General features: G+C 32.9%; 1 protein-coding gene across 1 annotated transcript in view; it reads right to left on the bottom strand.

Annotated features, from left to right (window-relative positions):
- LOC118192638 (WD repeat-containing protein 27-like) overlaps window positions 1-25,093 on the bottom strand; it is a 169,448-nt gene that overhangs the window by 47,237 nt on the left and 97,118 nt on the right. Inside the window, exons 10-16 of the mRNA XM_085820553.1 lie at window positions 24,825-24,994; window positions 17,464-17,528; window positions 16,561-16,648; window positions 14,691-14,792; window positions 10,426-10,532; window positions 5,264-5,359; window positions 4,590-4,744 (exon numbers count right to left, since the gene is read on the bottom strand). Of these exons, the coding sequence (XP_085676679.1) occupies window positions 4,590-4,744; window positions 5,264-5,359; window positions 10,426-10,532; window positions 14,691-14,792; window positions 16,561-16,648; window positions 17,464-17,528; window positions 24,825-24,994 (783 nt within the window). The remainder of the gene's footprint in view (window positions 1-4,589; window positions 4,745-5,263; window positions 5,360-10,425; window positions 10,533-14,690; window positions 14,793-16,560; window positions 16,649-17,463; window positions 17,529-24,824; window positions 24,995-25,093) is intronic.

Genomic DNA, 25,093 nt, shown 5'->3' on the forward strand with positions numbered 1-25,093 from the left:
TCTTCATATGTTAATCCAGTAACCTTTCAAATCAATTCTTCAGTTTCTAAAAACTGTTTCGTGGTTTCATCAAAATTTAGCTCAGCATGGAAGCTATGTAATGTAACTGCCCCATATTCTGAACTGAATTTTCAATAAGAAATTAGGACAGAGAAGAGAATCTATCCAAAATACGTGTTTTAAAATATATTAATGAATTTTGAAATATGCCTGGGAACAGAAGTGAAAACAAATAATCACTGCCAATAATAATGCCAATTTATTTTCTCTTATCACACTAATGCAATCAGCTAATGCAATCTGTGATGCGTACAGCAGCATTACGTTCGTTCAGTATCAATTTAAGGAAGAGGGCAGGTTAACGCATTTAACACATCAGCTTCAATTACAAATTCCTTCTCAGAATTCAATTTTGGAATCATGGACTGTTTGACCCTGTTTTTAGTAATACCACCATTTCTGGATGATAAATCCATAACAAATATTCGCGCATTAATTCTTCGCAGGGCCAACCTTTATCTATAAGTCTTCGGAATAAAACTACATTCGCTACCGCTGTATAAAAGAACAGAATTATGCTCTTTGCTGAGCCAGTTGAGTATGGGAATGATTGCTGTAGGAAGCAATACCACTTTCCGATTCCTTCTAGTAGAACAGCATGCTACTGCATTAGAATTTAAATCATTAGAACTTAACATAGCAACTGGAATCTCTTTCATCGTAGCCAAAACTAAGTATTTTTAACGAAGCAATGTTTTATATTTTTGAGAAAAAATAATACACTTAAATACTAATACACTTAAGGAACTAAAGCACAACTTATACTTTTTCCGTAAATTTTCTTCTTAATATTTTCTTATAATTTTCTTCTAATTCTTTAAATTTCATACACACGTTTAAAGAACAGATGTCCTTACAGCATATTTGGATAATGTACTATGGCCGGTGGCAAACTCCTACCTTCAGGGGCTGCCTAATGCAATTTTTCAGCAGGATAACGTCCGACCACACAGTGCTCGCATCTGCCAACATGCTCTGCAAGGTATACAGATGCTTGAATGGCCACCGTACTCTCCTGACCTGTCACCAATCGAACACATGTGTGATGTGATTGGACGCCGTTTGCAGACTCTGCCCCTGCCTCGTTCAGAAGATGAACAGTAGCAAATGTTTGAAAGGGAATGGAGAGACATCCCTCAGGACACCATCCGCACTCTTATTGACTCTATGCCTAGACGTGTTTGCTCGTGCATTGCTGTCCGCGGTGGTCCTACATCCTACTGAGACACCGCCGTTCTCGTTCTGTATTCTGACTATCATTTCGAAATAAAGATGACTTATTGCTGCTTGCTGTCTCTGTCTTTTTCCAAATTTCATCACTGTCTGACCCCTTCTTGGTGTTGCATTTTCAATGTCGAGCAGTGTATATTCTTTATTTTTCTTACATATCCCCCCTTTAAAAAGGCGTAGCGAAAGAGAAGCCTTTTTAAAGAAAAAGCGCTAAAACCCTAGCAAATGAAAAAAAAAAAAAAAAAAAATCATAAAATTTTGATCTTATAAAGTATAATTTATAAATATCAATTTTTTGAAATAAAATTTTAATTTTTAGAGTCCTATTGAATTTTTCAGCATTTCAGTCCAAAAGTCTTTTTGTTTGAGAGTTCGCATAATCATAGTTCTTCAGGGAAGGTTCTTTTTATCATAGAATATCACAAAATAAAACTTTTACATAATCATTACTTATAATTAAATGTAACGCACATAAATATTTATGATACTAATTTCAATACTGATAAACTAAATTTTAACACCATAAATATAATAGGAGTAACAGTTTCAGAAATTATGGTTTCACCGTTATCATCTTTTATTTACAATTCCTGATTTTAACAAACTGGAAGGCCTCGCAATACTTCTAAACAAACATATCCATCAATAGGACTGTCCTCTTGAGCTAACCAGTGTGTTTGTTCTCTGCACTGGTGGCCCAGGGTGCCTAGGCAGTTACTTGAAAAGGCCTCTGTTCCTTGCATAAGGTAACTGGCCTTTGAGAACTGCACTAATACATTCCACAATAAAAAAAAAAAGGATAATAATATTAAGAAAAATTACACTCTTAAAATGAGAGCCTCCAACATTATCTTACACGAAGAGGGTAAAAGGAACAATTGTACAGAGGTAATTACAGGCCTCTGTTTTAGGAACCAGTACTCCCTCAACATACTCTATACTTAACACACAATCACCCACAAATTTTAACATGCTTTTACCATAATTTCATGTTACTTTTCTGTATTAATTTCACTTATTTTTTACATCTACTTCATTTTCAGAATAATTACAAAATTCGTATTCAAAATTTTCAACAAAATTTCAAAAATAAAAACTTACCTTAATAGCCTTCCCCAAAAATAATTAAAAATCTAAGAATTCTTTACTTACTTTACTAAATTATTAGAATTTAAATTTCTAATATAATTAAATTACATTTCTTCATATCACAGGGTTACATTTTTAATGTTCAATTTATTAAGAAAAAATATTAGTTCTTAATGTAGATTCAATTACGCAAAAGCAGAAGCGAAAATAATTTTCTGGTACCTACGTTTTAAGTGTAAATTTAACCCCCTATAAACAAACGCTGGATTCATTTTGAAAGACAGGCTCTAGATTTCATTTTTAAGCACTCTTAGCAATTCTATGATCCGAATTTTTTTTTCACATTTTCATATCACTGTTCAATTACGAAGTTGCACTTATTAAATTACCGTATATTCTAGATTAAATTTCGAAGAATGGATTTTGACTTAAAACTTTTAACACAACTTGCCGATTCCAGGTTGCGCACACAGATTGACGGAGCCAAAGATATCTTGAAGATTATAACATGAAAGCATTAATTAACTAATTCGCTTTCACAGTCGAAGCCAAAATTTGGATGATAACACTTCTGTGAAGAACAGGCACACTTTGATGATTTAAAACACTTTTTTTTTAACTTCTAAACATTTAAGAGATGGCCATACACTTCGTTTTTCACTGACGTTAGCATTTTTGGACTTGCAGGTACTCGATATCCATTATGAGTTTCCGTTACACATGGAAATTTGAAGAGATGGTCGGTTGGTTATTACAGACATTCCCACTGGAATTCCAACGCACAGGACATGTATCCTGTCGACTCAGTTGTAATATATTCAGGAGCAGAAGCAATGACCAGGAAATTGGAGGCGAATGCAGATTAAATCTTCAGTTTTATTTTCAGCTACACAGAAGTCGGCACATTAAATGTGACTGTTCCAAAAGGCTTACATTTTTGATAACTTTGTAGCAAGAAATTAGCAGCGGACAGTCTACAGTCCAGCTAAGGTAAAGCATAGAAAGCAAGTGCGTAATGTTCAGGATGGAATCTCAAGTCAGACTGAGTTAAGTTTTGGTTCCCAAAGCTTTTTGATTGGATAGTTAATATTTCTGTAAAATTATTATTGTTTGGTTAAGTTTTAATTCCATTTACATCACCATAATTACGTAAGACTCATATGACATAGAATAGTCTCGAAATGACGCAGTGCAGAGAATGCTATTTTTAAAATAGTTATATATTCTTTATTTTTCTTACACACACACACACACACACACACACATATATATATATATATACAGAGAGAAACAGAAAACTTTCTTTCAGAAATATACACAGGCGCAGACGGAGGTAAAGGGGGCAAGAAAGAAAATATTGGAAATCATTCTACAGCTTTTTAAAATTCTCATCTGGCTAAGGCATACTTCTCCCATTTAAAAATCACATGCTCTATTTTTATGAAAACTTATATGCTTATTTTAAGATTTAAGAAAAATATTTAATTTATTTTTGAGAAAAATTAGAAATCATTTGATTTTAACAATTATTAATTTTTCTTTTTTTAGTTTCTTTTAACGAAAGCTTATTATTCATATCCTAAGCAATTCTGAACAAATACGTTGTTCTTTCAACTGCCTGGACATTTATAACTTAATGCATTCGTCGGAAATCGTCAATAACCATTTAGTCATTCAGACATCTTTTCACGCAGAACAGTACCCAGGGTGCGAGCAATTTTATATCAGCAGAAGCGGGGAAGTTCTATCTAAAATTCTTATGGAAAACATTGCGGGAGATAAATCCGAGAGTCTCTTACCTTCTTCCCTTGCCACCAAACCTCTCAAGAGGACTTTCGAATCGCGGGTATTTTAAATGGCCTCACGCCGCACAGACACTATACACCTACGTACAAACTTCCAGGCCATCTACGGTCGGTGAATACAGCAGCTAGCAGCGATAAACAATATACAAATCGGGGAAGCTTCTGAACATATGTAATAATCTCAAGTTTAGAAACCTTGTTTATTATTGTGAAGATGTAAAGACAGAAATGTTTTCCTGTTATGATGCATGATATACATGAATATGTGTATGTTTAGAGGTACATATTTCTAACTTTCGATAAAACATCATTTGTAATCGTTTCATCAGTAGTTCAATTGTGAAAAATAGTTCATTTATGTAATTCATAGTAATTTTAACTTTACAAACACATGAACTTTCAAACCTTTGTTTCAAGTGCTTCATTTCTGCCTATAATAAGTAATGGATTCTGCTTCAGGTGTTCAAAATCCCATATCTTCACTGTTTTATCTTCTCCACAAGTTACTATCATTTTCCCCGTGTAGCTCCATTTGGATGCATTAACAACGTCATTGTGACCTATTAGATTTATAAAAATAATATTTTAATGATAAATAAAAATGCATAATTTTCTTTATAATAAGGAATGCATAGAGAATACGCAACTTAAATAAAAGGTTTCAAAATACATGATAACAGAGTCATTTAATTTCCTAAATTTCTCAAGCATTAAAGATACTTCTAATTATCTTATCGAAAGAGATTTATTTATACGAATTGTACTGTGCTGTGTACTTATTTCAGCAAATAATTACAGCTAAATGTTTGATGTACTTTAGTAGCTTTATTCCCGATTTCTTATTTATATTAATTGTACTGTACTGTGTATTTATTTCAGCAAATACGTACAGCTAAATGTTTGATGTATTTTAGAAGCTTTCTTCCCATTTTTTAATTTATATGAATTATACTATACTGTGTACTTATTTCAGCAAATACTTACAGCTAAATGTTTGATGTAGTTTTAGTAGCTTTCTTCCCGATTGTTTATTTATATGAATTGTACTGTACTGTGTACTTATTTCAGCAAATACTTACAGTTAAATGTCTGATGTATTTTAGTAGCTTGCTTCCCGATTTTTAACACGTGTACTAGGCCTTCAGCAGATGTGCAGCAAGCAAAATTTCCATCAGCTAGGAAGAATCAATATAAAATACTCTTTTAAATATTAAACTGATTTAATTAATTACTTAATTAATAAAATTTTTTATGATGAACAATTTTATAATATAATTAATAAAACATCTTTTATTACATTTAGAAAAAGGAGAGGAAGGAATTAGAAACAGATGCAAATCATTTTTTTTAAACTTAAATGACTGATGGGCATTATTCAGACATTTTTATTAAAACGTAAATCACATTGACGCAGAGCAAATGGAACACTTAAATTATTAACAATTGTAAACTAATAGATCAATAACTTATAAGTAAAATTTAAATTAGAATTTCGTTTAGGAATATGAAGATTAAATGGAATTAGACTAATGAAAGTGGCGATATTAGAAAGTAAAAGCAATCAGAATATGTATAACCAAAAACAAAAAACCGAAGCATGTCAGCCAGCACAGAATCTTATTCTTCCTTATTATTAGAAAACTTACTGTAAGGATTTTAAGGTGTATTGCACTTCAGATAAGATTTTCAATTTGTTCCTACCAGCTGTAAACTCGGCTCCGCTTTGATAGTTTTTTGTCTGGAAAGTGTTTTGTTGTCTGAATTTAATAATTATAGCTAGTTTGGGTTCCAAGAATTTTAATAAACAAGTTGGCGGGCAGCTACTAGCAACTAGGGCACTTCAGTATAAGAATGCATTTAGCCCCTCGAAAAAGAAATGTAAAGATGAAATAGACACAACCAACATTACCTCAAGGAATACTGGTTCAGCTGAGAGGGCATTTTGGAAGAGAACATGCCATGTAACTTCGAACATTTCAAAATTCATTGCTTCTTTAGATTTCTAAAGAAACTAACCAGCGTGTAATCCAAACCTTAATTTTTGGAGCGGCGAATTACAAAACTTACATTTATCTGAAAATTCCATCAGTCTTTGCAGAAGAAGACGAGTTTGGAGTTTCTGAAGATCTGAAGATTATCAGAAATTTCAGAGTTTTTGCTATCATTCTTGTAGCTCTGGAAGGAGAATTCTTCTTCCGCCACAGTTGATGCGATCTTCATTGCCCATTACAATGTCTTTGGCGTCTTGGTCGAGTCTTCTTTTCTAACTTGATTTCTCCTTGGAGTTCAAAAGTCGAGGTCAGAGGAATTTCGGACACCCATGAAAGTTTCTTGTATATTCTAAGACTGTTTCTAAGGATTTTATGTTAATTAACCAATTATTATGTTTTAAACCTTTACTACAACTTCCGGTTTCCGTAGTCCTCACCAGAATGCTAATTAATTGTTTGAATTGAGAGTTCTGAATGTTTTAGAATTAGAGGTTTTAGCAGCCTCCCTTGAACTTTATGGCCGATCGCAAACTCTGCCACTGATTATTCTGGTTTTAGTCCTTTTCGCTAGCCAACGTTAAAACACGCCATTAAAATATTTTAGCCAATTTAAGTAGACCATTTTGTGTAATCTCCGACTACGCTGAATTTGAATTTCAACTTATGTTCTCTTAATTACTCGCAGCGTATTTTATTTGTAAGCACAAGTGGTGGTTTCTATTTAATTTAAAGAATTAACAAAAAGCTTTTTTTAACCTTATTTCAGACGGGAGCGATAACTCGCTTGTCAGTCTAGTAAGGTCTGAAACCATATTAATCTAAGCTTCTGCTCAATTAAAACCTTACAAGTTTACATTTAAGTCGTTAAGTTACAGCTTATAGTTAAGAAGGAAGACAGGGCATGCGTATAAAAATAGCTATCTTTTTCATAAGCCTCTATGCTATGGAAACAGATTTAATACGGAAAAAAAAAGAAACATATACAGTATTTTGCTCTTATTATTAAAAATTCAAGGTCATTTCTAGTATATGATATGCAGGAACATGTGGACACTAGGCCAGCATCTCTGTAGTACCATTGGTAAATAAGAACTGCTGTTCCTAGCTGACTATTAAGCTTCCGCCCAAATTTAGGATTCTGAGAGAGAACACTCCGAAGAACGGTCTGGAGGTATCCCATCCCTCTTTCTTTACCACCATCTCGAGAGGATTTCGGCTTTGCATTTCAGTATTTTTAGTGCCCTCTCGACGCATACAAATAATCCATGCCGCTATACGCTTACAAACAATACATTCCTTCCTCGGAACTGGAAGCCTAGCCCATCGGTACGGCAGAGTCACTAACACAATCCTTTCTGGGCGGCAATATGATGTGTATAGATATTCGGACATCCCATACTGAACACTTCCGATCTTTTTTGGTTTCACTCCATTATCTGCAATTCATTTTTTCAGCACCCCTTCCCTTACAATAATGATATATAAGTTCTCCTTTAAATATGATCTGTTTCGCACTGACTAAAAATCATAAACAATTTTAGATATTTATTGGACTCACACTGCCTTAAATTATTTATTGAAATGCACCTTACAATACGGAACAGAATGGTAAAAAGTAACGATTTCTCAAAGCAGAAGTACTAATGAACCTGACTAAACACGCAAAGATTCCTGCCATCGTACGGGCAGTGCCATATATTAAAAGAGCATAAAACTTGTGCGTCATGGATATCACTACAAGCACTTGTAACTTTTGTGCTTTTGGAATAATAAAAATTATGATAATAAAGGGATCACGTACACGTTTGGACCATCATGTGTGAAGAGTTAACTCACATGATTTGGTATGATTCTTGTAAAGATGAGGGACTGTAATATTTTCATAATATAGGAATGTTTAACCCTTTTGTTCAATGTCTTTTTCTATCCCTCAGGACCAATAATGCCCTCTTAAATAATCATCCCAACCAGTAGCGTCTACGCTGGGGAAGCATGCTTTAGAACAACGTTCTTAACCTTTTAGATAAGTGGAATCTTTCGTCAGGAGAACAGCTGCTATTAATATGTAAGATAAAGATTTGTCTTGCGGAGAACCAGCTGTTGTAAAATTAAGTTGTTGTAAGATTAGGTTGTAAGCTCTATTGCTTATAAAAAAATTGGCTCTTGATTGGTTAAAATTTAAGATCTTAGCAAGGTCGTTAGACCTTCCTTGCGGTTACTTAAATTCTTGCTGGTAAAAGTGTGAGGTCTATTAAATTTGTTTAAACAGTTATTTTATGTTTGGAATCTTTACTGTCACTTCTCTCTTTCCGGGCAGAATGCAAATTAGTTAGCGCGTATTTAAGTTAGGGTTTGAGATTGTTTTAGACAGAACGTGTTGCGCTTCTTGAAACCCACGTTATTAGGTTGCTATTCTTTCAGTCTTCGGTCGTTCATTATACTTGCCGATAACTAAAGTCACGCCGGAAGTCCGAGCCAACTTCGCGATAAATTACTCTGAGTAGTCGTTGGCTATTAATTATATAAATTTAGCTTTATATATGAATTTCTACCTTGAGTTCTCGCCACGATTGCTGCCGGACTTATAAGAACTTGTATTCCTTCTGTTCATCTATTTTAGTTTAATATAAAGGGTCTTATACACCCTTCCCAAGTCTTTGTTGTATTTCTAGATATGGTGTCGCTTTACGTCTATCAAAGGTTTCGTCACAGTTTAAGCTAATGAAAGACTTTACACCTTGCAATATACTGCATTGAAACAGCATTGGCACAACAAAGGCACAAAAGTACCTTTGCTGTGCCTACCGAACTGCAAATATTAACCATCTGAAGTTTTCGACAAGCAATTTCTGTAGCAATGGATGAGTTCAGGAGTATGTTCAGCCGGTTATAATTTAAATAATAGTTTTTCAATATTTTTTCAGTTATTTTTTTTAAAGTAAACATTCTTTCCAGATAATTTCCTCTGACTTTGGCTATTACTATTATTCGATGAAGTTTATCGTATTTCTGGGTACCCAGAAGTTCTGTTAGTCAGGCTAAAGTATCCATGCTCGGGTTGAGAACATATAGTTGGTTCACGTTTGATTTGTACATCTGTTATCAAGACAGCAGATCTGTTTGGTACATTGAGGGCCAAAGTATCCAAGCTCAGGTTATACAGACCTGAGCTAGGATAGCAGATAGATCCGTTGTCTTGATAACAGGTGTACAAATCAAACGTGAACCAAATATATGTCCTCTTTTGAACTCTGATACATTTCCATTTACATGGTATGTTCATGGTTCTCAATGTGTGAAATTAATACTTTTAATATCACTGAAAATTCAGTCTTCGAAATACAACTATAGCTAAAATTCAAAATCATTTAAGGTTTTCAGTTGGAAGTGCACACACTGGTATGAAATGTTTAGTGCTGTAGAGTGCTATCATGTGTTTCAGTTTTACTGCACAGCCACTGTATGCAAGTCCATTAAAATAAACATGTGTCAATATTCTTATTTCCAAACCTTGCTGTCCCTGAAGGTTTCCTGTACAAAAAGGATGGAGTTTCAGTGAAAATATGACAACTAAAGATCGTTTCCAAATACATTCAAGATATATACAGTTAACAAAATCTCCAGCTATTAAACGTCATAAAAATGTTCATTTTAAACCTACCGACTTGATATATGCATTAAGCACAAAGTTTCAAATAGTGGCTGTACTGCTTCTTGATACTATAATTACTATAGATAAAAAGTGCAAACATTTCACTTCTCTGAAATAAAAATGTCATATATTAACGTTGAATCAGAGCAATATCTAAAAATTGCAAACTAAACAATCATTAAATTATTATTAGCCTAGCAACATACACCTCCTTCTTTAAGTTGCTTTTGTGACAGAAATACAATTGTTCATTTTGATACTATTCAGAAACCTAGGTCGTCTGAGACATTCAGATAAAGTCACTAAAAGTTTCAGAATATAAAACTGGACGTCAACTAGATGATTATGCAGTTCAGTAATATACATCGTTTTAGATACTTAAATTATCACCAAAATTGTTTTTAAAGTAAGAAAAATTGTTAATCGTCAGATTTATTTGAGTATAGAAACTAATATTTACAAATCTAAATACAAAATGAATATTAAAATATTATTTTAGCTTACATATTCATAAAACATTTATCTGTAAATAAATACATTGCATGAAATTATTATATTTGGCATCAGAATTTTTACTTATATGTATTTACTTCCTTACTTGTAACTTGTAGTGATGACACAGCAGGACTTTCAGCGGTTTCAACTTTACAAAGTAAATCTAATTCTTTGCATTCGAAATTAGCAGAATTTCGCTGAAGAAAACTTCTGCAATATATAAAATCATGGTACTTATATGTGAAAGAAAAATACACCCAAAGAGCCAAAATATTGAAAATTATTTATTATCTTGCTATCTGTACCAATAGGTAGCAGGTAGCAATTACATGGGAATACATTTTTACGAGATGCTAAACTGCTGTAAAGGTATTATGACTGGTTACTTGAACATGGCAAAGCCCACAAGGGCTGCCTAACAGGTGGAATGCCTTCGCGGAGGAAGTTCTAAGCGAAATTAACTCGTATTCTAATTACACATGGATAAAGCCATGAAAAGTTATTATGTCCGTTTGCCTGGCTTCGAGCCCGGGATGAAATACTAGTATTCAGCAGTCTTTAACCGCTCGGCCACCTTAAAGGTACTGTAAACTGTATCTGTTGAACAGCATTTTCATTGGTCGTGATTAAGAATGTGAATGACTGTTCACGTGCGCGGCTGAATCCTACATATGCTTAGCTGGATTGCTATTTAGTGGAGGAGAAACCCATATCAAGCTTTCAGAATTAAAAAAAGAGGGGTCCTCTAACTAGTTTAGAGTTGCCTTGAATGTTCATCCCCTGTTTCAAAAAGCCATTTCCTCGTAGGTAAAATGTTGATACGAAAACACAAATATGCTGAATAAGAAAAAGCATGCATAATACATGTTAAAAATGTTTCTAGGCCTACCGAACCCCGATTTATATTGTATAACTATATCTGTATGTGCTAAATTTTGCGAAAAAAAATCATCTCATGTACGTGTAGATTGCAGCACTTCAATTTGGCTATCAGAAAGCATTAGTGAATTTTGCATTAAAATTTCGTGTTGCAATGCAAATGAAATTAAAACATTTTTCGAACTTTTGGCGCATTATCGCATTTTGAGCAAGTGGCATTTGGACAAGAAAACTTGGGTTTTCACCAATCAGCGATGAAAATCTAGTCTTTAAATTGTAACACACAGAATTCTTCAGAGCATTAAATACTTCAGAATAGTATGGCAAGAGTCAACAAATGGAACATCACAGGTATGTTAATTATTTTCTTCGAAAACTTTTAAACTAAACTTGTGACCATTTCAGCTGAAAGAATTGTCTCTCAGTCCGCTCCAATATGTTTCAGAGTTTTACAATTTTCTTCAAGCCTGTGCTCTTCCACAGATCAAACACTTTTAACACTTTTCAGTAAATAAAGTATATGAGGAATATTCATCTGCGAGTTTTAAAATGCTGTTTAATTTTGATCGTAGGAATGATTTCAGTACTTTTATTCCAATTCCTCCCCCACTGGATTAATAGCAATGTTTTTCTTTTTAAACTGGAGCACCAGGTATAGTAATTTGGACCTCGTCATGAACAATTTTATTAACAACAAAGACAAATAATATGAAGTCTCATCATTGAAGGAAAGACAGTTTGAATTAGAAAAGCTATTATAAAATCAAATTCACATTACTTTAAGCATCTTAATTCGATCTTAAATTTTCATGAACAGAGATTACCACTATGTCTTAAAATTAAAGAAATTCTATCGAGGAAAACAGAAATAAGCTCATCAACTTAACTAAAAACCAACTAAGCATAGGACAAAAGGAGGAAACATTTTACTTATGAGATCATCTAAGTTACAGTTCATATACAGAATACCAAGGCTTATCATAGCATCTCAGAGGATTGCGCTGCATTGAATAAATAGTTTCCAAAAATTAAGGAAAAGTCACAAAAATAGCGATAACTCGCCCCAAAATAAGGCATTCGTATAAAATTTGAATATGATGTCAAATATGAAATGTTAAGTAAACCTGCAGTATGCAAATCGGTGGCGCTGCAATCGGAATGCGTCATTTGCGAGGAGCATGAAATGGCATGTTTGAGAGAAAGCCTGTAAATTTCGCTGTGATACTGAGATAAGAAGTCTGGAACAGCAAACTCGTAACAATGACCTCCAGGCATCATTTGTCCGAACAGCTGCAATGGAGAGCTACCGGGAAACTAGTGGCAGGACTGACCGACATTTGTTGTTATGTCACGTCATAGAAAGGAAAGTTTGAGAAGGCTACGTAAACATGTCCCCTGGATAGCTGATCAATGAAGGGCTCTTTTCTTTACGGATGCGTCAAGTTAAACCTCCAAAGCCGCAGTAGGCATTATTTGATTTGGAGAGAATCTGGAACCCATTATCATCCCTCAAACATCCGTGAAAGAGATGTATACGGAAGATGAAGTATCTGTGTTTGGGGTGGTATCCCTTTGGGTGGACGCACAGACCTCCATGTCTTTCCGCATGGAACCGTGAATGCTCAGGCCTATAGAGATGACATCTTGATGCTTATGGACGCCCTTATGCTGGGCAATAAGGGATGATTTCTTGCTACAGGAGACATCGCTAGACCGCAAAGGGCTCGCATCGTGGATGATTATCTTCAGCAGCAAACGATTCAACGCATGGAGTGACCAGCACGATCACCGTTCCTGAATCCTATCGAGCATGTTTGGGATACTTTACGAAGATATATAGGTGCTCTCATTCTTCCTCTTCAGAACCTTGCAACTTGTTTGCAACAGCAATGGCTCCTCTTACTTCCTATGGAACTGATAGACCGTATAATTGACAGAATCACACATCGCTGTATGTGTTGTATTGCTTCTAGGGAAGATAAAACTTCATATTTTTCCAAGGTAATTTTCCTACACCAAACTGACGCATCCGATTTGTTCATTTCATACATATGCTAATTTCTATAACACCCTAATTGTCTGGTAATTTCTTTTCTTGTAATTTTATACCTTACTATGTGCAGTATATTAAATTCTACGTATCGTTTGAGTAATCGTCATCTTTGTGATTTTTCTTTAATTAATGATAAACAGTGTAGAAGTATTAAGCAATAAATACAGCTATACAGAATTAACGGTGGGTACCTTGAGCAGGCATTATAATTGTAATAATGAAATACTTAAGGGGTTCTGAAGCAAGGGAAATTCTCTCCTATGGTGGGAGAATGCAATCAGCCTTTTTATTTAGTTAAAAATTTTGTTTTATGTTTATAAACATAAAAAAAACTACATTTATTTAAGCTTTGGCATTTATCATCATTTTCTATATTTTTTTTGTTTTTAACTTAGCATGTTAAAAACAATCTAATTCTAAATAACTGTATGTATGTTTTTTCATGTTTGGGAAAGGAAGGGTGATCTTCTGGCTATGGTGAAAAGGGTACATGGCATAAACAGGTCAAGAACCCCCCGATTTAATTGATCCATAAATTTATTATGAAAAAACTTTCATTTATGAGGCTGAAAAATGATTGAACTGCATGCGCTGTGTAGCTTTGTCAAACTAAAGAACTAAATAAAAAGAGCTATTTGAAACCATCTTTCTGACCTCAGTGTTATTTCAATGGCAGTGTTAGTCGTTTCTTCATTGAGGAAAATACGAAGATTCATTACTTTCCCACTGCTTTGTGCTTATTATGCTAAAAAAATTTCATAAACGTATTTAATTTAATACTTCGCAGCCTCACCTTCAAATAATAATAATAAACAATTCCTTGTCAATCTTCAATTTTGACATCAGCGGTGTTTTTCCCAAAAAGCTTATCTTCGGTTTCTTTAACAGATTAGCAAATTCTCTTTTCATTTCATTTCACTCAGAAAATTGTTCAAAGGAACACTTTGCATAGAGTTCCCTAACAATATTTTTGTTTTCTTCAGTAGAATTTTGCTACATAACATTCAGCTAATTATTTCTGAATAACATATCCATAGCCATTACAGATACCACTTATATCGGATATACGCATGCTGAACTATTGGACGTGCTGAGTCACTGGATGTTGGATTACCAGACTTTTATATAAAAATTAATACAATTAATTAAATCACAAATTATTATTATTATTATTTTAAATCTAATTTAGAGACAGAAGGAGGAAAAAGTTCCTAATTTTATACTGATAGTTTCTGCCTATCTTTTTTACTAAATCAAAAACAGGGATATGGTGAACTTGATCATTTACTCATGAATTTCTAGCAAATTATAAATATATACTTTTCAGTTTGACAATGTAAAATTTTAAAAGATAAATTTAATATATTTAAAGAACAATTCACATTTAGAAATATATTGCAAGGAAATATTAAAAAAGTATTAACAAAACATGTAACCTTTTTTTTACTACACTGTAGTTTTGGATATTTTTGACATTGTGAAAATTCTGGCATTCATATGTTTGCTGTCTGTTAATTTGAGGCTGGAACAAAACAGATCTGAAACAAGAAATATGCATGAATAAAATTTGGTGTAAATAATTAGCTGAAATAATTGCTGAAAAAATTAAAATAAGGAAGTAATTTTTAATCATGCTAAATATAATTCTTTTATATTTATTCTTAGGCAATATATCTAACATTAACGATATTCTGAAAGCTAAATTTATATATCAAGTGTTCAAAAATGTGGCTACAAGTTTTATTTCTATAAGTATTAATCATAGAAACATTTAACCAATTCCATAGTTTTTAAAATTAAGGTACAGACTTTTATGAAAATATTTTCAGGTATGTGAATGGAATGGCTCTGCAAATATTAAATCCATCTTTTCATATGTTGTCCATACTGAATAAACTCCAATTCGAAAGATATTCAGAAAATAAATGCATTACCAAATAAAAAAAGTATATACTTTTGAATGCCAAATAAAAAAAGTACATACTTTTGAATGCCAAATAAAAAAAGTATATACTGTTGCGTGCGTATGGGCTCGTTAATAGATTGAAGACACACTGGTCCGATGATAGGTTAATAAAATTTATTTTATCAAAAGAAACACTTCAAAGTTCTGGAATTTTCCACAGAAATACTCGTACAAGTGTTCACAGTAATCGCAGAGTACAGTCAATAGTTACTTTAAACTACTAAGAATGTTAAACACAACGCAATGCAAAACGCATCTAAAGAGAAAACTAATCCAGAGCTATCTCACTCAGTATACTCCGATCTCATGCTGAACTAATAACTCGCAAAAACAACAACTAGCAGATGCTCTCTCCGGCCCTACATAGTTTTCACCTGCCGTCGAGACATTTCTAGTGCTTTAGAAGGCATATGAGGGCCAAATACAGTTACACATGAAATCAATTTCATTTGTTCAGTTACAATACTTATTACGGTAACACAGGGACCCGACCAAAATATCGCCAAGTTTGGTGACTTTTGACGATTTCTCGCCAAATTACCAAGATACCAATTTACTCAATGTCAAATGGACTTGCTCCTGTATTTTTACTTTTCCGACAAACTCTTTAAAATTTTTTTGGCATTAAATTACAAAGAAAAATACAATTTCACATATAATTACACTAAAATAATCTATATATGTACAAATTCGTAACAATACTTTTAAACAAAATTCAAAGAGATTTAGTAATGAATTTACTAACATAGATTTTTTTTCTGTACTATTACCGAACAAAATTTATAAACTTTTTGACCAAATTTAGGAAGCAACTGTAAAACAAAAATTGCTCATTTTGGCAATTAATACTTCTATATAAATACAGCACTCGTTATTAAATTTGTAGTGGATTCTATGAAAATATTACCTATGGACATCTCTGAAAATTTTGCAAGCAAAAACAAGAATCGCTTTGTATTTTACTTATTAAAGCATTATGCATAACTAATTAGAATTTTTACTCCGCAGGGACACCCCTTCCCATACACATACACCAAAAAAATTGTTAAGTTTTATATTTTTAAAATTCTCCCATCCATAGCATAGAATAATTTTTCATAAAATTATCTGCTTTGCTTTAAGAAACTTAAAAATACAAGTTTATGGATCCGTATGAAACACAGCCTGTAGTCATCCTTTTTGAACAACCTGCATATAAGTTTAATAACAACTTGTACTGCAAGTTGTATTCCCCATAATTTTTTTAAAAAATTCGTTTGTACATTCTGTTTTCTTTGTTATTTAGAATAACCACAATGTAACAAATTTTGTATTGATAATTAAAACTTTTGTGCACATACTTATGGATTTTTCCATATCCAGATGATCTTATCTTTTTATGGAATGTGACAGGTAGGGCAGAATTAGTTGCCGACAATTTACTGGAACCTAAAGCAAAAGCATTCCATATAACTTATTTTGAAATATATTACTTATTTCAGGCTTAAAAATTTTCAAACTCAGTAAATATCTAAGAATTACTCAATTAAAAAAATACACGGCAATGTGTTTAATTCATCGGATATTCAATTATTAATGTTCAAAGTACAAAGAGGAAGTAAAAGTATTGCTCAAAGTACAAGAAAAAGAAATTATATATTGCTCAAAATACAAGGTTATCAAACAAAAGCTAATAAGAAAGTATTACGAAGATTATTGAAAAAATATTTAAAGACTACTTAAATACATAAAACATTACTCTAAAACAGGGTTTCTTAAACTGTGAGTCGCGACCCCTTTGAGAAGCCTGCAGCAGGGGTCGCCAAAAATTTTAGCAGTTTTGATATTTCTTTAGCTTATTATAATAATTTTACAATTACCAAATATTTTTACACAATGTGTCTGAAAATAGATGAAGATAAGACAATAGAGACAAAGAAAAAAACGAAAGCGTTTCGACGCACTCTTTTTATAATATAAACGTTCATTTTCCTTGCTTTGCACGTGACGCTGTCATTTCGTCTGTTACTTATTTAAAATTTTCACATTGTTCTATGTCTTAAAATTAGAAATTAAAGATAATGACCTAAAACTGCAATAGTATGTTACAGTACAAATGAAAAAATTGACAGTTTCACTCACGCGTGTGTCGGATTTGCGCAATACTTACAGTTATGGGGTCCTGGGGGGTCGCGAAAAATTCTCAGTGATAAAAAGGGCTGAAAAACGTTTAAGAAACCCTGCTCTAAAAGATCTTATCTTACATTTCATTTCCTGAGAACTGTTCATATTATGCATCAAAAGTGATTTTCGATTTTCTGCTTCTCCTCTAAAGGAAGAAAAATAAAGTACAAATCACTTTGCTTTGAACAAATTTAGCACCTGATTATAATTACATTTTAAGAATCATAATTTTAAATGTATAGGAGCTATATAATGCTACCATAATAAATTATTCTTTTAAGTAAAGAAAATAATGTTAAATCATGTGAACTGAATTTTGAAGTTTAAGAAAAATGATAAGTATTACTACCGCACTGCATATATATAATATTTGAAAAATTACAAGTATTATTTTAAGTCTGAATGTTTTTCCACAGTCAATACATTTTGAAAATATTTGACAAATATCTCTCTTTAACAAGAGTAACTGTTGTGTTTCCAGTTATGATAATTCCTGTCAAACAATCTCTCAAAATGTACTGAAATTAATTTGAGTATTGGAAATTAATACTAGTCTACACTCAGCAATTTTGCCTGTTTTAAAATAATCTATCATTATTTTTACGCATGATGTGTGAAAGTTACAATTCAAATTTTCCCAGTCAGAAATATGGTTGAATAGATAAACGTATGATATAGAGTGCTAAACGTTTGAGTCAGTTCAACTGAAAACAGCATTTAATGAAACTTATTAACAGCATTTAAGTGAAAAGGCGAGAAGGTAGTGTATGCATTCTTGTTAACAATTTGAAAGAAATTTTCCTTCCTCCCTGAATACGGTATAAATTATTTTGATAATTTTTGGCAACTTAAATATGTTTTGTTAAAATGTTACAATTTCCCTTTGATAATTTAGTTAAAAAATAAATATAGAAATACATAGAACGCTGATCTTGGCTGTAAGAATGGGATTAACTAAGTTTACACATCCTTAAATAGTCTTCAGACAAAATTATTTTCACTGATTACATATATAAACTTAAATATTTTTACATCATTTATTATATGTTTTAAGTCAATAGTGGCCAGTGGGCCACATGCTGCTCATCATATCATCTTCTAAGGCCTCTAACAAGATTAAGAGATTTTATCATATAATGTTAGTGCACTTAACCTAACACTCTGAGATGTGGCAATGCATTTACTGCAGTATTACATTAATTCTTGTTCAGCTACAGCATATATGGTGGGAAAATAGTTATCATTCTGAAGTATGTTAATTACGTGAGATGCACATATAGAATGTATGCTTTTTTAAAAGCAAAGTTTATCTTTTACATCCTGCCAACCTATGTACACACACACACACACACACATATATATATATATACAGTGGTGGCCAAAATTGTGGACACTTTTGAAAATTTTTATGTTTTTGAACTTTGTATGCTTATAGAAAATGTTACATTTCGCAACATGCAAACTTGTATATATAATTTTAAAGAGAATTTATTACTGAATTCAATACAGAACACAAAATTCAATTATTTGCAATACAAAAAAAGTTTTATGTACTTTAATATAAATAAAAAACACAGTTATAAAGTGGTTTGTAATGTCTAGCTTTCCTGGCCAATCACTGTTCTTGTTCTGAGAACCAATCAAATGTTAGTAACTGCCAGTAGAAGCTGACATCATGTTTACACTTGAAACAATTCATTAATTTGCTTTGTTCTGTAGAAGGAGGACCTGTTTCTTATACAATGCAATTACAAGTAGGAAATTTTGTAAAAATTTTTAATATTTAGTCAAGAAGCAATGACATCAAATAAAAGAGTAGATTGGACACTTAGAAAGAGATGTAATATTATTGTGTTACGAGAAAGTGGTCTTTCCTATGCTGAAATTGAAGGTAGGTGGTTCAGTGACTACATCTGGAGTCCGAAAGTTTTGTTTACAATATCAGGAGACAAATTCAATAAAAAAACAAAGAAGGAAAAGGCCGAAAATGGTGCACCATATCTATTGATGACAGAAGAATAAAAAGACTATGTCTCCAAGATAGAAAAATGTCATCAGCGGCCATCAGAAGTGATCTGAATGATGCTAGTGTTTCTGTCAGTTCAAGAACAATCAGGAGAAGATTAACAGATGTTGGACTGAGAGGTAGAATTCCATGAAAAAAGCCTTATCTTAATTTTCAACAACGAAAAAAAAAAAAAAAAAAAAAAAAGACTACAGTGGGCAAAGGAATACATTAATTGGACAGATGATCAGTGGTCACAAGTTATATGGAGTGATGAAATTAAGATATCGTTATTTGGTAGTGATGGGCGAAAATATGTAAGACGTAGAATAGGAGAAGAGCTACATCCTGACTGCATTCGAGCAACTGTGAAGAACCCAGTTAGTGTTATGATTTGATCATGCATGTCAGCAGATGGAATATGTCGCGTTCATGTCATCGATGGGACACTGAATGCCAGAAAATACATTGACACTATTCTAGAACCAAAACTTGTACCTTCCATCAGAGATCTCTTTTCCAACAATGCTTCGTTTATTTTTCAGTAGGATTCTGCTCCTTGCTACACGGCCAAAATATCGAAAGAGTGGTTTCGTACAAAGGGCATTAAATTGTTGTCATGGCCAGGAAACAGTCCTGACCTCAATCCTATCGAAAATTCGTGGCACCGTTTGAAAACTCTTGTCCGAATGAAGCGCCCATCAAATAAAAGGGAACTAATTGAGGCTATAATTGTTTCCTGGCATCATGTAATAACGAAAGAAGAGCTTAAAACTCTTGCCAGCTCAATGAAACGTAGATGTGAAGCTGTAATCAAAAATAAAGGGTACCCTACTAATTACTGATAACTCACTGCAATCATCACTATCTAATGTATATCGATAACTATTATCGTTTAACTTTTTTTGTATTGCAAATAATTGAATTTTGTGTTTTGTATTGAATTCAGTAAAATATTCTCTTTAAAATGATATATACAAGTTTGCATTTTGTGAAACGTAACGTTTTCTATAAGCATACAAAGTTCAAAAACATAAAAATTTCCAAAAGTGTCCACAATTTTGGCCACCACTGTATATATAAACTTAAAGCATCTAAAGTACAAGGAAATTGGTGTCAAAGCAAGGCAATTCCTCAACAATATTAATAACTGCATCCTTGTATAGGCGGTTTAACACAATATCTAAACAATTCAAAATTGAAGAAGGAAAAAAAAAAAAAAAAAGAATCAATAGTCCAAATTCGAAAATAAAAAATACAAAAATGAAAAATTATACAAAACAACTGAACTATAAAAATTAATCTCCTTTTACTGAAATTCATCAGGGAAACTCATCAAAAACTCATTAGAACTCATCAGGGGAAAACGAATTAAAGCTTCATAAAAGTGGATTAATATACTTTGAAAACATGTTTCGTTCTGGTTCATTTAAGATATAAAAAATCATTACATAAAAATTCATTCAAAACCGAAAAAACTGAATCTCAAATGTACGAGGATTTTCCCTACACGCTTCGAAACACTTGGAAAAATGAATAAAGCATAACATTATTTCAAATTGACTGCATAAAAAAATACCTTACATTATGTAAAATGACCACTAAAAAAAACAAATTGGTCTAAAAAACATTATACGCAAATCCGAAATTCAAAATCAAATATACAAATACTATATATATATATAATGTATATAAACTACTTTTTTATATAATAAACTCCTTTTTTAAAATTTCTCATCTATAGTGATATGATAATTATTACTTAAACCTTAATCGGAGGTAATAGTTGGATGACTACGATAAGAAATTTAATGTTAAATATGTATAAAGATCTTGTTTCTTTTCCCTTTCAATTATTATGCACAATTTCTTTCTACTATTTTATAAATTTATAACTGGCAAATATTCCTGCTTTACACCGATTATGTGAAGACTTTTATCTTTTAATAACATATATTTTTCTTTTTCCTCAACTTTGAGCCAGTACTACTTTCACGTTTTAAGATTTTACAGAAAACAGCATCTTTTAGAAGTTTTTAACGCCGCTATTTTGGAGGCGACGATCACCCTTCCCCGTAGTAATAATTTTTACGACTGCGCCCAACGTTTGACACCCCCGCACACAATGTTTAACAGGATAGGATTTTTTTAATACATGTTTCAATACTTAGTTCTGCTATTGGACACCTTGAACGAACTACCATTTTCTGCTTCTCCAGAGCAACTATGAATTTTACAAGAAACACAGTTTGATCATCTCAAGAATTAAGTAAATTTCTGTTTGAAGGTCATCATATGATTTCAGTTAAGTTAGCGTTTTTACAATTTTGTTTCTAATAGGTTTTTTTGGGGGGGGCCGAAATAGGCTCAGATTTGATTTTGTTATTTTGGAATTAAAAGTTTAGTTCCGCATAATCGGGGACCGCCCATTTTTGGAGTATTGTTTAAATGGTTATTTGGTTTGTATTGTTTAAATGGCTATTTGATTTGTATTTTGGTAAGTATATTTGTATTGCGCTCTATATTTATATTTGATTTTGAATTTCATATTTGTATATGATGTTTTCAGACCAATTTGTTGTCCCCCCCCGAATAGTCATTTTACATAATGTAAAGTTTTTTTTTTTTTTTTTTTTTTTTTTTTGTGCAGTCAGTTTGAAACAATGTTATGTTTTATTCTTTTTTCAAAGTGTTTCGAAGGCGTGTAGGGAAAATCCTTGTACATTTGATATACAGCTTTTTCGGTTTTGAACGAATTTTTATGTAATGAAAATTTGTTTCTTTCTTTCGGTTTTTGATCTCAAATGAACCAGGAGAACGAAACATGTTTTCGAAGCATATTAATCAACTTTTATGAAGCTTTAATTCATTTTCTCCTGATGAGTTCTGAATTGGAGTTTCATTAAAAGGAGATTAATTTTTATATTTCTATTGTCTTGCATAATTTTACTCTTTTGCATTTTTAGTTTTCGAATTTGTACTATGATTCTTTTTTTAAATTTTGAATTTTTTAGATATTGTGTTAAACTTCTTATACAAGCCTTCAATTATTAATATTGTTGAGGAACTGCCTTGCTTTGATTTACTTTTACTTTAGATGCTTTAAGTTTATTTTACTTCAATCCTGCAGCTATAGCGCTGGACGGGTATAAAAAATTTGTTTTTAATTTTTGCCTCTTATTAAGTTTCTTTATATATACATCTATATACATAAGTAAGGCATTTAAGTTATATGTCCTTACTTACTTATATATAGATATAAATATATTATAACAAAATACGATATAATTGGCGATCTCAAAATTAACATTCTAGATTTGGTGCTCTCCCCGTAAATTTACGGTTACTGCCAAACTGCCAAGCTGAGGATGATAGTACGGTAAAACCATCGAAACTAGTCCTGTGAAAATTTGCAAATATAACACTGATTTTTGTTGTTTGACTTCTAAATTAATACTTGTTCGGCGTGCTATTTTATCTTAATTCGGGATGGTTCTCGAAGGAGGGCGACGAGATGAAATTGCCCTCTCAAGAACATACCAGATATGCTGTATAGAGTTAAGGTCAGGAAATCTAGCTGGCCAATCCATGCGGCGAATATCTTCACTTCCCAGCAATCGTCGACCAGCTGAGTCCTATGCGGACGAGCGCTGTCGTCCATTAACAGTAAACTAGAACCAACTGCCGAACACAAGGCTCTAAGATCTCCTCTATGTACCCCATAGCAATCAAGAAGCCTTTGTAAAACATATGCAGGGGTGTGCGACCGTTTAACTTAAGTCCTGCCCAAACCAATACACCTCCACCACCCTGAGAAGCAAGGGCAACTGTTTTTATGTTTTTATGTCCTAATGGAGCTGCACTACAGTGCAAACTCAACTGAATCACTCCATATCAGGCAAGAGTCGTGAGCTCGCAGAGCTCGACCCACCACGCACGGCGCGGAGCGACTGGTTGTCTCTCCTACTCGGAGGGCCGAAGCCACCTGCCTTATGGGACAAATATAGACTGCCGCTTCAGGAATCGGTTACGTGTATCGTATTACGTTCCAGGCTCTCATCAGATGCAATAGGTCGAGAATCAGTGTTCAGGATGAATCTCGACTTATCTGTAAAAAGCACGGTACTGCACTAAACTCTGGTTCAATGCGTGTATTACGTGCTTATCCTAAACACTCCCTTTCGTATGCTGCAGTATACGGAACGCACACTGCCAGCACACGAGAGGGAGCGCTGAGGATGTGCACGAAATATACAGTGGGTCTTCTAGCATGCAGCTCTTTTTATGAAGCCTTCAACTGCAGACCGTGAAACTCGGATTCCAGTGGCAGCATACAACTCACTTGAGAGCTGTGAAGCTATAGCAGATTTGTGTCTCCGGCTGGAAGTGCCAAATAACAATCGTCATTCATCGTTGTGGATCTTGGTCGACCTTGTCTAGGTCTCCTCGATATAGATCTAGTGTTCTGAAACTGTTTCCATAAATTGAAGACGACAACGGGCGTTACAATGAGCTCTCTAGTCACCCGCGCTTGTGATTGGCCTGCCTCTAATCTGTCGACAATTCTCCATCTCATTCCGTCATCCATAGCTACTCATTTACCTGATGCTTTTTAAAATTTACCCAACTCTTGCGAGAAACAAGGTGAATGTCGAAAAGGAGAACGAGCACATAAATCCCCAAAAGTTCCTCGTGCTCTTATATCCCGTTCACAATTACAGTTCCGCAGACACACAAACGTAGGCTTAACGCAAGCGTACGAATGCTGGACTCTGAATACTCGCGTTATTCTTCGGCGGCATAATTAGTACTTTTGGTTCAATACTTTTATAAAAATAAACATAGTTTGCAAATTCTCTTAATATTGAAACTCAGAACTTTCTTTCTGATTTTGAAATGATTTATCGTTACTCATAGTTTTGTCTATTAGAACGAATAATGTAGCATTTTAAAGATGATTGAACTGAACAACCAGAATTACATAAGCACAATACAGAAATAGATAAATTGCTATTGATAATAATACTAATGAAACTTTCATACTTTTGTTATTTTTAAATATTAGAATAACCAGATCAGTATTAGGGTAAAAAAGCTCCAGAATAAATATTACTTTCAGTCTCCTGATTACAAAATAAAAACATGCAAGTTCCCAAAGAATATTTCATTTTTATTAATTTAATTTGAATTATTATCGATACGCATAATTTAGAAAGAACTAAGAACATTTACTTGTAAAATTATTCTCATATCTATTTTCAATTGTTGTTATCATAAACTCATAACAAAACAGTTTTTTTAATTGTTAAGGATTTTAAGATTTTAAAAATAACATTAATATTTGATAAGTTCAGGAAGTTATTTTTTTAATTACATTTTCCTTTTGATAGCAATATTTAGATATACCACTGTAAGTGCATAGAATATAATTCTTACCTATAAAATAAAGTCAGGTTAGGAGAATCATGAACAGCAAGTTGACTAGTCGAGTTTTCACTTGAAATATATAGTTTTTCTTTTGATGCTTCATCCTCCATATAATTTTTTAGAGAAATTTTTAACAAAACCATTGAATCATTTATTATTGGCAAAAGGTTGACAAATACCTAAAAAAGTAAGGCAGCATGAATTGAGTCCGTGACACTTAGACGACAGCTGTTTGCCAACAGGAAATTTAGCCGAGATGTCCATTTAGCCGATAGGAC

Source organism: Stegodyphus dumicola, chromosome 7, assembly GCF_044657685.1.
Source record: "Stegodyphus dumicola isolate Sdum_Otavi_A_Nest chromosome 7, ASM4465768v1".
NCBI lineage: Eukaryota > Metazoa > Arthropoda > Arachnida > Araneae > Eresidae > Stegodyphus > Stegodyphus dumicola.